The 19848-nt window shown below is 43.2% G+C and overlaps 1 protein-coding gene and 1 non-coding gene across 4 annotated transcripts in view; both read right to left on the bottom strand.

Annotated features, from left to right (window-relative positions):
* anks6 (ankyrin repeat and sterile alpha motif domain containing 6) overlaps positions 1-14837 on the bottom strand; it is a 42047-nt gene extending 27210 nt beyond the window's left edge. Inside the window, exons 1-5 of one of the 3 annotated variants that reach the window (XR_013888621.1) lie at positions 13576-14837; positions 10154-10198; positions 8280-8484; positions 7513-7619; positions 2961-3106 (exon numbers count right to left, since the gene is read on the bottom strand). Coding sequence is in view for 1 of the 3 variants with exons in the window: in XM_080203189.1 (XP_080059315.1) it covers positions 2961-3106; positions 7513-7619; positions 8280-8484; positions 10154-10198; positions 13576-14401 (1329 nt within the window). In the remaining 2 variants the exon portion in view is untranslated. The remainder of the gene's footprint in view (positions 1-2960; positions 3107-7512; positions 7620-8279; positions 8485-10153; positions 10199-13575) is intronic. The other 2 variants (XR_013888619.1, XM_080203189.1) reach the window with 2 other exon arrangements.
* A 2961-nt stretch (positions 14838-17798) lies between these two features.
* On the bottom strand, positions 17799-17990 carry LOC145362207 (U2 spliceosomal RNA). The gene has a single exon (XR_013889953.1). It is a non-coding gene; the product is annotated as a U2 spliceosomal RNA (small nuclear RNA).
* Positions 17991-19848: the final 1858 nt, after the last annotated feature.

Below are 19848 nucleotides of genomic sequence, written 5' to 3'. Positions count from 1 at the left end.
TTGGCCAAGTGGCGCAATAATTTTCAGGTGCACACTTTCTAAGTTGCTCTGCATTTGATTTAATGGAAGTGTACATATGGCAGCTAAAAAGATATGGAAAGTAGTTAGAGAAAAATGTGTTTTTTTAAATCATGTTCAAAGAACCAAACTGTGTTCTTTATCCACTGCAGACAGAAAAGTTGTTCCCTTTCCTTACTAGTTGCACAAGTCATCCATCAGGGCCAGCAACCTGGAACCACGTGGCTGCATTATTATTTCATCTAATATAGCACTTTAGGATGAGGAGCAAGTAGCAATATGGTTCAATAGTGCTAGGGCGGTTGATAGAGGAGAGCCGGTGGATGTGGTCTTTCTGGATTTTCAGAAGGCGTTTGACAAAGTACCTCATAAGAGGTTATTGCAGAAGGTCAGGGGACATGGAGTTGGGGGTAGGGTGTTAGCGTGGATAGAGGATTGGTTGTCAAATAGGAGGCAGAGAGTGGGGGTCAACGGGTGCTATTCGGATTGGCGGATGGTGACTAGTGGAGTGCCCCAGGGGTCGGTGCTGGGGCCTCAGCTATTTACCATTTATATAGATGATCTGGAGGAGGGAACCGAGTGTAGGGTGTCGAAATTTGCGGATGACACCAAGATTGGGGGAACGGCAAATTGTGCGGAGGGTGTGGAGAGTCTGCAGAAGGATCTAGATAGGCTGGGCGAATGGGCCAGGAAATGGCAAATGGAATTTAATGTTGGCAAGTGTGAGGTGGTCCACTTTGGTAGGAATAATGGTAGGAAGGACTATTACTTACGTGGCGAAAAACTGCAGCAGGCGACGGTGCAGAGGGACCTCGGGGTCCTTGTGCATGAGTCGCAAAAACCCAGCTTGCAGGTGCAGCAGGTGGTCAGGAAGGCGAATGGGATGCTGGCCTTCATAGCGAAGGGGATTGAATATAAAAGTAGGGAGGTCTTGCTGCAGCTGTATAGGGCATTGGTGAGGCCGCAGCTGGAGTACTGTGTGCAGTTTTGGGCGCCGCACCTGCGCAAAGATATTTTGGCCTTGGAGGGAGTGCAGAGGAGGTTTACTAGGCTGATACCGGAGTTGAGGGGGTTGAACTATGAGGAGAGGCTGAATAAGCTAGGCTTGTACTCGTTGGAGTTTAGAAGAATGAGGGGAGATCTCATTGAGACGTATAAGATGATGAATGGGATGGATAGAATAGAGGTGGAGAGACTCTTCCCACTGAAAAAAGACAGTAGGACTAGGGGGCACAGCCTCAAGATAAAGGGGGGGCGTTTTAGAACGGAGTTGAGGAGGAACTTCTTCACTCAAAGGGTGGTGAATCTCTGGAATTCTCTACCCATTGAAGTGGTGGAGGCTGCCTCGCTAAATATTTTCAAGAAGCGGGTTGATGGGTTTTTGATAAGAGAGGGGATTAAGGGTTATGGGGAGAGGGCCAGAAAGTGGAACTGAGCCACGACAGATCAGCCATGATCTTATTGAATGGCGGGGCAGGCTCGAAGGGCCAGATGGCCTACTCCTGCTCCTATTTCTTATGTTCTTCTGTTCTTAAAAAAGTACACCATGCATCCTTTGAGGTAAAATCTAAACCAAGTGTAAAACACAGACAAAATCAGGTAACTATTATTGCTGTGGAGGCCTGCAGGCATAAATTAGTCGCTGCATTTCCTGTATTACAGTCACTACATTTTGATAGTCATCCTTGGGACATCCAACTGTCATGAAAGGAGCTTCATAAATGCACACGTTCCTTTAATCATCCTGAAAAATGAGTATGAAAGTGGAAGAAGGCCATTCCAGATATAAACAGTCGAATTTGTAAGTCATGGCATGGTGGCCCAGTGGTTAGCACTGCTGCATCACACCACCAGGGACACAGGTTCAATTGCAACCTTGTGCCTGCGTGGGTTTCCTCTGGGTGCTCCAGTTTCTGCCCACAGTCCAAAGATGTGCAGGTACGTGGATTAACAGGGTAAATACATGGATTGTGGGGATAGGCCGGGGTGAGATGCTCTATTGTGTCAGTGCAGATTCGATGGGTCGAATGGCTACTCCTTCTGTTGGGATCCTATTCTATAACAAATAACATACAAACAACTTCTTGTATTTAGTGACTATTTGTCAGGCTACTTCAAATAACATTTTAAAAAGTTAATTTATTTTGCAAAAATCATCTAGCTACCCTAATGGTTTTTTGATCTGCTCGATATGGATGAAAACACAAATGGATAGATAAGGATATTGGCGAAAGGCAAGGATGTTAATTTTCATTTACTTCTCTGGGCTTTCAATTTGACCCAACAAAGTGATTTACAGGTCACTGTCAATTTAGAAACATTAATTAATTACCAACATTGAGTTAACAGTTCACCATCATTAAGTTGTGTCCATCATTGCGTTCAATTAGTAGGTGGCACAGGTTTAAAGTGCGAGGAGATGTACGAGGCAGTTTTTTTTTTTTACAGAGAGCAGTGGGTGCCTGGAACTTGTTGCCAGGGGAGTAGTGGAAGCAGATACGATAGTGACTTTTAAGGGCATCGTGCCAAATACAGGAGTAGGTTGGGAATAGAGGGATATGGTCCCCAGAAGGGTAGGGTGTTTTTAGTTAAGTTGGGCAGCACAGGCTTGGAGACAATGTTCCTGTGCTGTAATTTTCTTTGTTCTTATAAGGATCAATCCCAAGGTAAACAGAATTCCACCTTAGCAGAATAGTGTGATAGTGTTACTTATGGCAAGTTCATTTCATAGAATAAAAATAACAACACAAGAGGTAACAGTATGAACAATACATAATCAATTCTAACTACATTACAGAGGACCACTTCCGCCCCAAGAATGAAAAGGTCATCATTCTCTATGGAAAGTCAATAACCAGAGAGCGCCAAGTTAACAGAAAATTTCTTTTTAAAACTCACAAAATAACATGGCTGAACAACTTGCATCATTCAAACAATTATACCTTTAATCCCCCTTTGTCATCTGGAGGTACAGGAACGTTTAAAGACATTTTACTTTTTGAGCGAGGCATGGTTTTGGATTTTGGTTTGCTCTTCTCTTTATCTACTTGCATGCAGACAGATGCCAGAAGCCGCACAAGTTCTGTATCTAGTGGACAGTAAAAAAAAATTAAAACTTTACAAGAATTTTTGATCACACTCAGTAAAGTCAGAATGCTAAAATACTTTCCCTGGGGGAGTAGAGTGGGATGGGGGCAGTTCCTACACACTCCCCCAAGTTACAAACAACAAATGGAAGGAGCTATAGTCAACACTAGAGCTCTTATGGCCTCCATCGCACAAGAACATTTTTACTATAGCAGAAAATAATTTATTTCCGCACATTTAACCAATCATTTGGAACCAAGATTGATAAATTTGGAAATTTAAGAATTACTTGAATGCTATTGGTCTGTTATATGTGTGCTTGGATTTTCAGACCAACAAACCGCATGACTCCATGTCTTTTTTTGTTGATTGTCTGCAACTTAATTGACCAAAGGTTTCAGCATCAATAGAGAAAGCAAACAACAGATTGTTGTAGTGACGGAAGGAAAGAACCATGGTGACTAATCAATGGTGTGAAAGGAAGGCCAAACCAAAAATCAAGAAGTGCATTAGGCTCATCATTTCAAGTCCAAATTTTTTGAAGGTTTTTATTAATCTTCATGCCATCTAAAATTACACCACATGCCTCATCCTTTATCAAAACACCCACCACCTTTCTCCTCATCATCTAAAACTAGATTTCTGCACTATAATTAAACTGCTTTCAGTGATTTTTGTAAGACTTTTGAGCCATTGCCTCCTATATTTATATGGCTCATGCTCCGAACGCAGACAAATCCTGGATTTTATCTAAAAAAAGAATCACTTCCAAGCTAAGTATAGAGAGAGGAACCTATGGAACACATCTCTCTTGAAACAGTAGTAATGCAAGCTTTTTGACTGTGATCTCTCACTTAACATTCAATGACATGTTGAATCAAACCAAATGGCAAAGAATGGGAGTGCCTGTTCAAGCATCACAACACTGCTTTATAAACATGGTACTGCATTGTTGGAAGACTTGCATGCAAACCTATCGCACTTCATCTACCATCTTGAAAACGATCTAGTGACACCTGGTAATTGAGGTGATGCTGAAAGTTTGAAGAATAACTCTAAATGCAAATTAGAGGGTGCAAAGAACTGTGTGTGCCAAATATGGATTCATTTAGCAATCTCTAGATATTCTGGTGCAGATTAGCTTCACACTTGGAACAGCCATCAAATAGGAAGAAACAGATTACAAGAGCAAGAGTAGCCCACTCATGCAATTGAGTCTGTTCCCCCACTCAATTCAGTCATGGTTGACCTGTACCTTAACTACATCTATCCACTTTGGTAACATGAACATTCACACCCTTGAACAAAAAGCTATCCTTCAGGTGAGGTTAAATTCAGTTTCTGATGGTCCGTGTCTTTTTACAACATTTTGTTGGTCGACTATTTGTTAATAGGCTTTTCAAGTAAATGTTCTTGCAAAAGTGGTGGATCGATGTGACTGTTACCTATTTTCTCCACCATGTTGTTTTTCTGAGATATGTCCTGGCTTATCCTCGTCAGCGCTATAAAAAGGGCTTCTCTGAATTGACTGCAACGGTTCAGGTGAACGTTTACAGCTAAACATTAGCACCTGATAGAGAAAGACAAGTTAATCAACTTGCTGTTCATTTTAAGCTTTTACCTACAGCGCTTGGATAATAAGTTAATATGTATTGACTAATGCCAAGTTACTTAAAAATTAAACCACTTATGTTAAATACCTAAATTGCAAATGAAAAAGGCAGGTTGAAACTGATAATGCTGCTGGTCTCACTCAATTAAGCACTGTAGGCTCTTTGCTTTGCCACATTTTAGGATTTTGTAAAAATATTTTTAAAAATATTCTCCTTCACCTCTCAGTGGGTACATCAGTGCTTTGCACTCTTAATTGTAACAGTTTCAAAACTGGTTGTATCCGGCCAAAACAGAATCACTTCTTTGGTTTTGAATAATTTTCACTTTTAGTCACACAATAGTTGTTGTGAATAATAGTAACTTCTGGCTAATAGTAAAAATTTATTCAAAACTGATGATGTGGAATGGTGATAATGTTGGTGTCGTGAAGAAATGCATTATGCCCAAATAATGATTTTTAATCCACCAACTCTGGAAACTGGAATTAAATTTTTAAAAACAGACTAAAACCACACAGAGACTAAAACAATTTAAACTCAACCCGAGACAGCTAACCACAACTTGCATTTCTACTCATTACAATTCTTTAGAATACTTCTGTCTGTCCGCAACATTCAAAAAAATCAGTGGCTTCGGACAGTGTGAAGAACTCACCTCCTGTCCCATTAGCAAGGCATCTATGGCAATCACTACAGGTATTTAAATGTTGGACTAATATTAAGACTAATCATTTGGACAATGGAACCCTGACTAAATTAGCTTCCAGGCACGAGCTAAATTAGTCACCTTTGGAATAAGAACAGAACTTGGAGCAGGAGTAGGCCATCTGGCCCCTGCTCTGCCATTCAATAAGATCATGGCTAATCTTTTTGTGGACTTAGCTCCACTTACCTGCCCACTCACCATAATCCTTAATTCCTTTACTGTTCAAACATTTACCTTTGCCTTAAAACATTCAATGAGGTAGCCTCAACTGCTTCACTAGGCAGGGAATTCCACAGATTCACAAGCCTGTGTGTGAAGTTCCTCAACTCAGTCCAAAATCTACTCCCCCTTATTCTGAGGCCATACCCCCTAGTTCTAGTTTCACCCATCAGTGGAAAGAACTTCCCTGCTTCTATCGTATCTATTCACAATCTTAAGTGCTTCTATAAGACCTCCCCTCATTTTTCTGAATTCCGATGAGTATAGCTCCAGTCTACTCAGTCTCTCTTCGTAAGCCAACCCTCTCAGCTCCTGAATCAAGTTAACGAATCTCCTCTAAACCCTCTCCAGTGTCAGTATATCCTTTCTCAAATAAGGAGACTGAAACTACACAGCACTCCAGGTCTGGCCTCACCAGCACCTTATACAGCTGCAACATAACCTTGCTGTTTTTAAATTCCATCCCTCTAGCAATGAAGGACAAAATTCCATTTGCATTACCTGCTGCTCTGCAAACCAACTTTGAGATTCATGCACAAGGACACCCAAGTCCCTCTGCACAGCAGCACGCTAAGCATTTAAATAATAGTCCATTTTGCTGTTATTCCTACCAAAATGGATGACCTCACATTTACCAACATTGTACTCCATCTGCCAGGCTCTTGTACACTCACTTAGACTATCTATCTTTGCAGACACAAACAATATCAGTTTTTGAATCCCCCGGCAGTTAGGGCAGAAAGGTCACACGTCAAGTCAACTCTATGTTTTATGCACATTATTTCTCTAGAGAACTGAAGACAAGCTGCCAAGTAAGACCCAAGTGGGGTCCTTCCTGCTCCATTTCTCTACAAGCTACCCAGAAAGCCATTTCCTGACTATGAATATCCATGGATTCCTGTTGCAAACAGATATTTAAAAAAAAATCAAACCCAGCACAACCATCTTCCAAAGGCCAAGTTACTCAGTCATTTACATCTTTTAAGTTGGAAGTAAATGCAACTGAGTTCAATCTGAAGCCAGCTGAATCACCAAACCACAGACTGCATACTGAAATAAAAACAGAAAATGTTGGAAGGTCTGACAGCACCTGTGGCGAGAGAATACAGCCAACATTGAGTCAAGATAACCTTTCGTCAAAGGTAATACTTTAGAGCCTTTAGCTCTGATGAAGGTTCATTCTGATTCAAAACATTAACACTATTCTCTCTCCACAGATGCTGTCAGACCTGCTGAGATTTTCCAGCATTTTGTGTTTTTGTTTCAGGTTCCAGCATCAGCAGTATTTTGTCAGACAGCATACTTTTTCTCAAATTTACTCCAACTTTGGTTAATCTATCCTTCACTTTAATCTGTATTTGTGTTTGAGAAAGCTTTGTGTATGTGTACATAAAAATCAATGCTTTTTTTAAACTTAATCTCTTCATTAAACTCAATAAAACCCATCCTAAAAGGCTTATAATGTCCTAGCTATATTAATGGGTTTTAAACAAAATAGAAAAAATGGTTTTCACACGTAGATTCAAATTAACAACAACAGATTTATTGAAGGAGCTGTTGTCTGTACAGAGTACAAAATGGAAGAAAACAGCCTGTGAAACACTCCACATCACCACCATGAAATCATGTAATCAGCTCTTAAAGCAATCAAGCAACCAAGATTATCTTATAATTGTTGCACAGAGTTAAGTACTCACTAAATAGGCAAGCTTTTTTTTAAATAAAAAAACTGTGGTGGTCAAAACAGGAGAGAATTAGGAAGGGAGCCATTTGACTCCTAACCTGGTCAAAACCGTCACACATTGCTCTTTTAGCTTAAAGTAATGTTGCATAATTTAAAGTGATCATCTAGGTCTTGAGTTAATTTACCTGGATCATTTAGCAGCATTACAAGATCAAACGCAGTTACACCATTTTTGGCACGGAGGTTGACATCTGCTCCTTGATTCAACAAGTACTTCACAACTTCTTTACTCCTTTAAAAAAAACATAAAATGTAATGTAATTTCCTGTCACTCTGCAAATATCAAAACTTATATTGAAACAAGAGAATTGAATTTTTTTTCCCCCAGACTTAATGATTTTGCAATGAAAAAGTTCAAGGTACATCTTGGAATCATCATGATCTCACTCTACATAAGAAACCCATGCAGAAAACAGAGCACTGGTGAAGTTTGCTACTACGTAACAAAGTTGTAGAGCTACAGCATTATTGTAACTTTGGATTTAGTACCAGAAAAGTCAAATTTTTTAGCCAGCAAAGACTAATTAAACAAATTAGTAAGTCCAACAGGTTTATTTGGTAGCACGAGCTTTCGGAACACTGCTCTTTCATCAGGCGAGTGCTGATGAAGGATTAGTGCTCCAAAAGCTCATGCTACCAATAAACCTGTTGGACTTTAACTTGGTGTTGAGAGAGTTCTTATTGTGCCTGCTCCAGCATCTCCGTGTCATATTTAAACAAATTAGTACAGAAACAAAAGCATTAACCTGCTCCCTTTAGTCCAGCGTAAAACAGCAACTTCCTATCTCCTGCTTAAGCTTGATTAATGCATATTTTATTACAGTGCCCTTCGTCAGGCAAAACATCTCAACAAATATAAAAATAAATATTAAAATGAAAGTTTGTTATGTACCCATGGTAAGTAGCTTGCATTAAGGCTGTCCACCCATGTACAACATCTTGCTTGTCAATATCAGAATTCCTCTCACTAAGAAGCTGTACAAGGTCTAGCTGACCTGTCATGGCAGCAATCATTAATGGAGAAGCACCATCTGCATTAATTACATTGGCCTGAATTGCATCTTCATCAAGAATCTCCTTCACCAACTGATAGCTTCCTATTTACAAACAAAGCAAATGCAGAACAAGTAGATTACAGAAGGGATATAGCAAACGGAAAGAAAATATTTTTTGCATTTTATTTGAAAGAGGAACTTTATAGCATAGACACAATACTACAAGATATTGTACTTATACAGCACCTTTAAGACAAGATCCAGCCCAAGTCACTTCAGAACAGGTTAAGGAATAAGTTAAAAAACGCAAAGAAACGAAAGCTAATGTTTGAGAGATAGCAAAACCTTGGTCAAAAAAGAGAAGCATTCGAAAGTCAGAAAGACAAAGAACTTGTGCAGACACAAGAGAAGCACTTAAGGGTTTGCCTCCCTACCCAAGACAGCCAAAAGATCTGCTACCGTTGATGTGGATGAAAGGAAGGACGGGAGGCAAATCCCATGGGTTAAAGGAACAAATCCAAATCAGAAAACAGCATCAGTTTCCAAGAATTATATTAATGTTACTGTTTACAAGTGGAAATCCAATTCCCTTTTGGAAGTTGCCCCCACCTTTCAATAAGTACAGTCCATATCATAATTACCTTACTTATTCACGGGATATACAATGCAGAAAAAGGCCATTCAGCCTACCAAGTCTGCACCAATTCCGACAGAGCATCTTACCCAAGAGCATATGGTGGGCACCTTGGAAGAGGTTAACAGCGCAGCACAGTAGGTAGCACTGCTGCCTTACAGCACCAGGAACCCAGGTTCGATTCCAATCTCGGGTCACTGAGGAATTTGCATGTTCTCCCCGTGTCTGCGTGGATTTGGTCCAGGCGCTCCGGTTTCCCCCCTCACTCCAGATGTACAGGTTAGGTTGATTGGTCATGCTAAATTGCCCTTAGTGTTGGGGATTATCAGGGTAAATATGTGGGGTTACAGGAATAGAGTCTGTGCAAGATTGTAGAAGGTACAGGCTCAATAGGTCAAATGACCTCCTTCTACACTGTAGGCATTCTAACTAGAAAAGATTAGAGGATGAAGAGACAAAAGAGAAACGACACAGAGACCAGAGAAAATGAGAAGCAGACTTCTGCGTACTTAGCCACAATTATAAATGAACCTCATCATCTGCCATTTCAGACTAAAGTCAGAGACACGGAATTGGTGTTCTCCTCAACCTCATCCCACTCCCCGCCCCCCAATATCAACCTTGGCTCAGTGGCAACACTTTCACCAAATAATCAAGGATTCAAATTCAAGCTTGACACTTAAGCACATAAGGCGGCCAACAGTTCATGCAATACCAGAGTGTTCTTTGTGTCTATGCATATAGTTGCAAGTGCAGTATTGTAGATAAGACATTAGTTAAAAATTACGACCCAGTCTTGGAAAGTCATGGCATGCTGGAACTACAAGAGCTTAAAAATACACTTACCCACTAAGGGAAACTTGTTAAAAACTTTTTGCCTGAACAGGCCCAGCCCAGCTCAACTGAGATCACACCCCAGTTTATTACTGCAGCTACCTTTAAAAAGGACCCAGTGAAATTGACAGGCCAGGAAGAAAGTAAATGGATGGGATTTGGCTGATTGAGGGGGAAAAAAATCAGGTCAGGGTGGCATGGACATCATGGGTGAGGACTGGCTGAGTCCACAAATGGAGGAGTGAAATCCATATTCTTGTCCTCTCCAGTGAAGGAGAAAATGGAATGTTGTATAGTACTTACCCATTTTTAGCGCATGAAATATATCTGGTCTCCTTTTCTCTTCATCTTTAGACAAAACAGAAACAATTTGTATAAATAACGCTGCAGCATTTTTTTCCTCTCCATCAATCTTCTCCAGCATAAAACTCTCATCCCTTGGCGCACAAAACACCAAATAACCAAGTTAACTGACAAAAGGTACCAAACATAGAAAAATTATATTTTGAGACGTGAGGGCAAGTAGCAAAATTCAATCGTAATAAGGACACAAAAAGTTCTCAGTTAACAGAAAATTCCCTACTAAACTTACATTATAATGTGTCATCTGAAAGCAGCAATATAAACAAAGAACAACCCAGTTATATTTTGTAACCTTAATCAAGCTGTTCAGAGCTGATGTCAACTAACTTCTTACAAAAAGGATCTCATGGTGGAAATGGTTAACACTGCCGCCTCACACTGCCAGGAACCTGGGTTCGATTCCAGCTTTGGGTGACTATATGTGTGGAGTTTGCTTGTTTTCCCAGTGTCCACACAAGTTCCCTCCATGTGTTCCGGTCTCCTCCCAAAGCCCAAAGATGTGCAGGTTAGATGGACTGGCCTTGCTTAATTTGTTACTTGTTGTCCCAAGGCGTTAGGTTAGGTGGACTAGCCATACAAGGGATTACAGGGATAGAGCAGAATGGAGGGCTTGGGTGGGAAGCTCTTTCGTAGACTCAATGGGCTAGACGGCCTCTTTCTGCAGCACAGTGATCTATGTGAAATGCTTTCACCTCATCTTACCACTTCTGCACCCTCCCAAAGAAAAAGCTGATCGAGGAAATAATGTGCGTCAGGCAAGAACAGCAGGGGTTACAGAGCAAAAGTTGAATAGATGAAGTTAACATTAGACAGGATCAAAATGTCTTGCAAAACAGCTCAAAGGCTGACTACCTTACTCTTGTTCCCAAGTTCCACTCTTCCATGGACATGCACTACTAGCTGCTTTTTCATGCAACAGGACTAGCTATCTGGACTTTGGGAACACCCATATAACATGGGAAAGTGATTTTTTAACCCCATTCACACAAGTCACATTTACAGTTTGAGAAATATGCTGACAAAATACCAAGTAGTTCAAAACAAAACAAAAACTTAATGCGACAGGAATAAAATCAAGAGTACGTTGATGTTTACGTTTAGTAACATACTTGCAAAAGGTTTAATACAATGAAAATTAAGTGTTGAGTAAATAGTGTGGTTACAAATTAAATAATAGATCAAAGTGTACAACAGTAAACTCAGGCAGTAGCTGTTTCCAGAAAATAAGAGACACTTTAACACATCCGAAATATTGCGGTCAGGAAGAACAAACATATCCACAGCTAGGAGCTTGTTGCTGCAAACAGTCATAGAATCACACCAACTCTCAAAAATTCATCTTACCCAAGCCCCCCCGGGGCCATAGAAACAGAAGACAGAAGCAGGAGAAGGCCATTTGGCCCTTTGGGCCTATTCCACCATTCATTACGGTCATGGCTAACCATCCAACTGCATAGCCTAATCCTGCTTTATCCCCATAACCTCTGATCCCATTCACCCCAAATGCAATACCTAGCCACTTCTTGAATACATTCAATGTTTTGGCATCAACTACTCCCTGTGGTCATGAATTCCACAGGCTCATCACTCTTTGGGTGAAGAAATGTCTCCTCACCTCCATCCTAAATGGTCTAGCCTGAATCCCCAGACTGTGACCCCTGGTTCTGGACGCCCCCCCCCAATCAGGAATATCCTCCTGCATCTACCCCATCTAGTCCTGTTCAAATTTTATAAGTCTCTATGAGCTCCCCCGTCATTCATCTGAACACCAGAAAAAACAATCCTAACCTAGTCAATTTCTCCTCATAAACCAGTCCCATTATCCCTGGAATCAGCCTGCTAAACCTTCGCCGCACTCCCTTGACAGCAAGAACATCCTTCCTCAGAAAAGGAGACCAAAACTGCACACAACATTCTAGATATGGCCTCACCAAAGCCCTGTATAATTGCAAAGACATATCCCTACTCCTGTACTGAAACCTCTCACAATGAAGGCCAATATACCATTTGCCTTCTTTACCACCTGCTGCACCTGCACGGTTACCTTCAGTGACTGGTACACAAGGACATCCAGGTCCTGCTGCACACTCCTCTCTCCCAATTTACTGCCATTCAGGTAATCTACCTTCTTGTTTTTGTTTCCACAGTGAACAAATTCACACTTATTCAAATTATACTGCATCTGCCATGGATTAACCCACTTCCTGTTCAGATCATTCTAAAGGGAATCAGCATCCTCATCATAGTTCACCCTCCCACCAAACTTGGTATCATCTCGAAACTTTGAAACGATGGATTTTGTTCCCTCATCCAAATCATTAATATATATTGTGAATAGCTGGGGTCCCAGCACCAATCCCTGTGGCACTCCACGAGTTACTACCTGCCAATTTGAATAGCACCCATTAACTCCTATTCTTTGTCTCCTCTCTGCCAACCAATTTTCTATCCATCTCAATACACTTCCCCTAATCCCATGCACTTTAATCTTACACAATATCTCGTGCAGGACTTCATCAAATGCTTTCTGAAACATGAAATCGACTGGTTCCCCTGGGTCGATAAACAGTCATGATGGGGAGATGCCGGCATTGGACTAGGGTAAACACAGTAAGAAGTCTCACAACACTAGGTTAAAATCCAGCAGGTTTATTTGAAGTGAACGCCAGGAGCTTTCAGAACTGGCTGTTCCGAAACTTGTGGTGTTTGCTACAAATAACCTGTTGTTGAGAGACTTCTTACACGATAAACAGTGGCAGGGGTACCAGGGCAGATGTCTTTGCTCTTCTTTGAAATATTCTCATGTCATTTATAACAGTGCATCATCAGTACTGGATTCTGTGTTCAACCTTAGAATTTAAACCCACCAATTTCTGACTCAAAAAGGCGAAGTGCTACCAACTGAACGCACAGTCAAAAGGAACATGTCCCAAACAAACCAAGATTGCTCGATTTATTATTGTCACTTCGGATACAGTAAGAAGTATTGTTACTTGTGAGTTATGATGGGGTGATGCCAGCGTTGGACTGGGGTAAACACAGTAATAAGTCTGACAACACCAGGTTTAAGTCCAACCGATTTAAATCGATTGGACTTAAACCTGGTGTTGTCAGACTTCTTGTCAGTTATGCCGACAAAACATACCGTTCACTGAGTACATAGGGGAAGGAGAGAAAGGAGAGGGTACAATTACTGACAAGGGCAAGATGATATTCCCCAAAGTCTGCACTATTCACACTTGGAAGTCTCGTTATCAGCCTGAAACCTACAATCTCTTCTTCTCTGCATAGATGCTGTCAGACCCACTGTGTATTGGCAGCATCTTGCTTGGACTTCTGAATTGTCCATGAAAGTATCTTACCAGATTTGGGTCTGTTGGTGGTCTTCGAATCCAGGTAGTGTTTCATCTCCTTCTGCTTGCAGGCGCAGGCGATCTCGAAGGCGGTCATCCCTCCCACGTTGGCCTGATTGGGGTCCGCCCCCCTCTCCATCAGCTGCTGGGCTACTGCCAGCTCGCCGTTGAGGGCTGCCAGCATCAGAGCGCTCCAGCCGCCAGCGGGGCCGGCCGGGGTGGCTCCGGACTCAGCGGCAGCTGCCCCCCAGTCCAGGAGGGCCCGCAGCACCGCCTCAGCCCCGTGCTGGGCCGCCACCATGAGCGGAGAGACCGCTGCTGCCGCCGTCCGCCCCTCCCCCCCGGCGCCGCCGTCCGCGCAGGCGCCGCCCTCCAGCAGGGCTCGCGCCAAGCCGGCGTGGCCACCGCGCGCAGCCGCAGTCAGCACGCTGGCGCCCAGCTTGTTGAACGCGTTGACGTCGGCGCCGTGCTCCAGCAGTACGCGGGCCACGTCCAGCTGGCCGCCGCGCGCCGCCTGCATCAGCGGCGTCCAGCCGTAGCGGTTGCGGCTGTCCACCGAGGCGCCCTTCATCAGCAAGAAGCGCACCAGCGGCTCGTGGCCGTGCCCGGCGGCGAACTGCAGCGCCGTGTTGCCATCGTCGTCCGTGCAGTCCACCGGTACCTGGGGAGCCCTGAAATCCCCGGCCGCCTCCTCAGCCCCCTCCCCGTCATCTTCCTCCTCCTCTTCCTCGCCGTCTCGCGCTGCTGGCTCCAGCAGCCGCCTGACGTTCTCAAAGTTTCCTTCTTCGCAGGCGCGGAACAGGAGCTGGTAGCTCGGGGGGATCCCACACTCCATCGCCTTCTAACGCCGGGGTGGCGACGATAAGAGCGAATTCCTCCTCGCAGCCCGGCCGTCCATTAGCGCCCAGCCAGTCTGCAACAACATCGCTTCGATGAAGGGATTTCTCTTTAGACGGAGGGAGGGGTTGAGGTGAAATTTGCAGGTCACTCTACATCCACTTCTTCGATAACGGAGACCAGACGACCGTTAGTCCTTAAAGTCCCGACATCGACGAGCGCACGCCGCCGACCTGGATTCACGAACGTTAGAAAACATCCCACGGGAGGTGGGGAGGGGCTCCGGCGATTGGCATGACCAGCGACCAATCAAAGTTCCCCCGGTCGTGTTGCGACTTGACTGCGCGCCGAGTTAGGGGGCGCAATTTAGCAACGGGTTTGCCAATTGGGCTGAGGAACCAATGGGAGCGACGAGGAGGCGGGGAGTGTGCCGTATGGTACGTCAGAGCAGTAGCTGTGCTGAATGACGTCACGATGACGAGACGCAGCTGAGCTGGTCACCGGAAAGCTGCGGGCGCATGCGCTTCACGGCTGGGATGCTTGCGCTGATGGCTGTCCAAACCTCAAGTCGCTGAGCTCCAGGGTTGCGGGTGACTAGGATGTGTTCACACGAAAATTGATCATAGAATCGCTCTGGTGGAGGTAGCTGTTACTAGGGGGCATAACTGTAAGGTTCGTGGTGGGAGGTATAGGAGGGATATCCGAGGTAGATTCTTTTCTCAGAGGTGTGGAATGCACTGTCTGCTGTGATAGTGGAGTCGGACACTTTAGGAACTTTCGAACAGTTACTGGATAGGCACATGGAGCACGCCAGAATGATAGGGAGTGGGATAGCTTGATCTTGGGTTTTGCTATAGCTTGGCACAACATCAAGAGCCAAAGGGCCTGTAGTGTGCAGTCCTGTTCTGTTTCTACACTGCAGAAGGAGACCATTCGGCTTATCCAGTCTGTACCAACTTTCCTACAGCGTATTAGCCAGGCTAATATATAACCCCTTGGGCAGCATGGTGGCACAGTGCCAGGGACCTGGGTTTGATTCTCAGCTTGGGTCTCTGTGTGGAGTTTGCACTTTATCCACAGAACTGTGTGGGTTTCCCCCCACAGTCTGGAAAACATGCTCGGTAGGTGCATTGGCCATGCTAATTTCTCCCTCATTGTACCCGAATGTGTGCCGGAGTTTTGCAACTAGGAGATTTTCACAGTAACTTCATTGCAGTGTTAATGAAAACCTACTTATGACACTAATTTATAAACTTTCAAACTAACCTACATGTCTTGGGACAGTCGGGCAATTTAGCATGGCCAGTCCAACTAATATGTGCATCTTTGGACTGTACAAGGAAACTGGAGCAACTGGATGAAACCCATGCAGACATGGGGAGAACATGCAAACTCCCCACAGTCACAGAATTGAACCTGGGTCCTTGGGGCACAGTGCTAACCACTGTGCCGTCCAGTGAATCCTACAGTGCAGAAGGAGGCCATCTGGCCAATCAAGTCCACACCAACTCTCCATTAGAGCACCTAATCCCATGCATTTACCATGGCTAATACACTAAAGGGCAATTTAGTATGGGTAATACACCTAACCTACACATCTTTGGACTGAGGACCAGGATCTCAAACCAAAGACTAACTTTGGCTTGAGTACCGCAGTACCGATCCCTGCACACTTGCGTAACCTGCAGCAGACACCTTAAAGCACTGGAGAAGTATCACCAGCGATGTCTTTACAAGTCCCTCCAAATCCAGTAGTAAGAAAGTTGGTCCAGCAGCAGCACTCTCTCCCCATCCAATATGCCCAGCATTGAGATGATAATCACTCAAAAATGAACAGCTCAGCTGGCCGTATAAAGAATCAGAAAATGGTTATAGCATACAAAGATGCTATTCAACCCTTCGTATCTCCACTGTCTTTCTCTGAAGGCACAACTTGCCTGGTGCCAAGGCCCTGCCTTCTTACTATAGCCCTGCACATTCTTCCTTTATAGATAATAAACCAATTCCCTTTTAAATAACTCAATTGAACCTGCCTCCAACACACTTTAAAACAGTGCTTTCTGATCCCAACCACTCACGGTGTGAAAATAAATTTTCCTCATATCATCATTGCTGCTTAAATCTGTGCACCCTTGTTCTTGATTCTTCCACCAATGAGAACAGTGTTTCTCTTTTGAACATGTCCAGAACCCCATGATTTTGCATAGCTCTACCAAATCTCCTTTCAACCTTCTCTTCATCCAGGAAATCATTCCCAATCTATCTAACTGAAACTCCTCATCCCTAAAACCATTTCTGTGATTTGTTTTCTGCACCCACTCTAATGCCAGGGAGATAGGGTGACAGTTTAGATAAGGTGGTCAGGTTAGGTCAAAACTAGTTGGAGCGGGAGGGAAGGAGTCACAGGATCATGGGGTAAGTTGGAAGGTCAGGGGAGTCTGAGGACAAGGGTGGTGTTTGTGAAGTTGGGAAAGGAGTTGCAGAGTAATGAGAAAAGACAGAGGATGTTGGAGGGTTAGTGGGGAGGGAGTTGTTTAGTTACCCAGGAGTTGGACTTTTTTTAAGTCTAACATTTCCTGACAGAAGGAGGCCATTTGGCCCATCAAGTCTACACCGACTCCCCAGAAGAACATCTTACCCAGACCCATAACCCCATGCATTTACCATCGGTAACACAGTAAAGGGTGTCCAGATAAGTGAGTCAGTATCACATTTTCTGGGGTACATCCGGCCTCCGACCATCTGGAAACTGGAGGAACTGGGCCATTACCTCCCATTCCCAAAATTCCGCTTTGTTCTAAAATCCATATGAATAATGAAAATTCATACTGAAGGCAACTGTAGGCATCTCAAGTATATGAAGAAACTCAGAGTGACCACCTATTTTACAATTTTCACACCTCAAACTCTTACCTCTTTGAATAAACACTTCTAATTCTTGCCCCTTTCACTGGTTTCTCAATCCCAGATTTTTCTATTCATCTTTCATTTAAATATTTCAATCCCTAAACTAAAAGTTACACTCCTAAAACAAATGAATCATGAAATTAGACATTTTTGCAACACTTTCCCCCAGGAAAATATAGAAATCCACCCTCAACACGATGTGTTTTTATTCTAACCACAATTTACAACAATCTACACATTGTAACAACTGTTCAACCACATGCAATACACAATATTCCCTGCCCTCAATTGTTTCACAGTTTAGTTTCTTGACAACATTGCTTAATCTGTAGTCAGGAACCAGATACAATTAAAATTTACAATTTTTTTATACTTTATTCCAATTCAATGCAATCAAATCAAATCCAATTCAGAGTCCCAACAAGTTGGGACATTCCCGATCCAAACTGACAATACGGGGCTCTCACCTCCTGTCTTGAGCTTGATCTACATGGTCCAAGCTGATTGGAGTAGGTATAGCTCCGCCTCCAAGGCTTGATCTCATTTCCATCTTAGCCAAAATGCTGAGATGCCATTTGAAAAAATTGCTTCAAATGAAGCTAAAATGTAACCTAATGACTTCAACCAAGTACGGCATGTCGATACTACACTTGATCTTAGCCAAAAGGCCGAGAAGCGATTCTGGTGGTAGCTTTTAATCTTCAGATGGCAAGAGGTAAAAGCAGGAGAGCAATATTGAAGGCAACGGCAAACCACTTCTGAAGTACATTACCAGTCAAAAACACGGATAAATTCAATGGAAGTCCCATGGTTGCCTATGCCCTCTTTGGACGTGAAGGAGGAGAATGATGTATACAAAAATCGATTTTATTACTCATATGAGGAGATTCTTCATTGACACCCCTTGTGAAGTTTCATGCACAATCTTTGAATTAGTCTGTTTCTTCATTGTTCAAGTAGAATGGCCCAGATAATTCCACAGTTAATCTACCTTCCTTTTGCTCAACTGCAGGTGTATCGTTAGTTTTAAGCCCATTGTCCAGACTCAAACACTTTGGATTCTCTTTTTGAGATAGCAAATTCAAAATGACTTCTTTTTGTGCAAATAACTCATTCCTTTGTTAGTCTACAACCTCCTTAGCAACTTTAAAACAAAATTTAGATACTGTATATGTTCAAGTAGAAATGCATACTATTCCTGTTTGGTCTTGTCTTTGAACAATTAATCTTTAGTTTTCCCTGAATCCATTCAGAATGAGCAATATCAATTGCTCCTTCACCATTTTGTGTTACAACAGCAAGTCATGGAACTCGTGAATAACATTCACTTATTTCCCTTATTAATTAATTTCCTCAACTTCTCTGCTTCCGTTTCTGGAGATAGGTTATCAATTAATGTTCACTACAAACCATGGACTCCACAGACCCCTTGACTACACTTTCTCACGTCCTGCACCCACTTTGACCTTAGTATCCATGCCCAGCTACAGTGTTCCAATGTGGCTCAATGCAAACTTGAGGAATAGTATCTCATCTTTCATCTCAACACTATAGCCTTCTGGACTTAATATTGAGTTCAACAACTTTAGATCATAACCTCCCTTGTTCTTTTTTTTCTGCTGGCTTCCTTATTTACATCTCAACCTGTTTTGGTTGAGTGCAACCCGTCCAGCTTCCATCTATCCCAGAAATTCTACCAATGATCTAAAAATCTAATGCCCTCTCTCCCACACCATTCTTTTAGCCACGCATTCATAAGAACATAAGAAATAGGAGCAGGAGTAGGCCATCTAGCCCTTCGAGCCTGCCCCGCCATTCAATAAGATCATGGCTGATCTGTCGTGGCTCAGTTCCACATTCCCACCCTCTCCCCATAACCCTTAATCCCCTCTCTTATCAAAAACCCATCAACCCACAACTTAAAAATATTTAGCGAGGTAGCCTCCACCACTTCAATGGGCAGAGAATTCCAGAGATTCACCACCCTTTGAGTGAAGAAATTCTTCCTCAACTCCGTTCTAAACCGCCCCCCCTTTATCTTGAGGTTGTGCCCCCTAGTCCTACTGTCCTTTCTGAGTGGGAAGAGTCTCTCCACCTCTATCCTATCCATCCCATTCATCATCTTATACGTTTCAATGAGATCTCCCCTCATTCTTCTAAACTCTAATGAGTACAAGCCTAGTTTATTCAGCCTCTCCTCATAGCTCAACTCCGGTATCAGCCTAGTAAACCTCCTCTGCACTCCCTCTAAGGCCAAAATATCCTTGCGTAAGTATGGCGCCCAAAACTGCACACAGTACTCCAGCTGCGGCCTCACCAATGCCCCATACAGCCGCAGCAAGACCTCCCTACCTTTATACTCAATCCCCCTCGCTATGAAGGCCAGCATCCCATTCGCCTTCCTGACCACCTGCTGCACCTGCAAGCTGGGTTTTTGCGACTCATGCACAAGGACCCCGAGGTCCCTCTGCACCGTCGCCTGCTGCAGTTTTTCGCCACGTAAGTAATAATCTGACCTATCTTCCTGTTCTTATACTC

This window comes from Carcharhinus amblyrhynchos, chromosome 2 (genome assembly GCF_965287045.1).
Source record: "Carcharhinus amblyrhynchos chromosome 2, sCarAmb.v2.hapA, whole genome shotgun sequence".
NCBI lineage: Eukaryota > Metazoa > Chordata > Chondrichthyes > Carcharhiniformes > Carcharhinidae > Carcharhinus > Carcharhinus amblyrhynchos.
The sequence above is the reverse complement of the archived record's forward strand: the minus strand, read 5'-3'. Positions and strand labels throughout refer to the sequence as shown.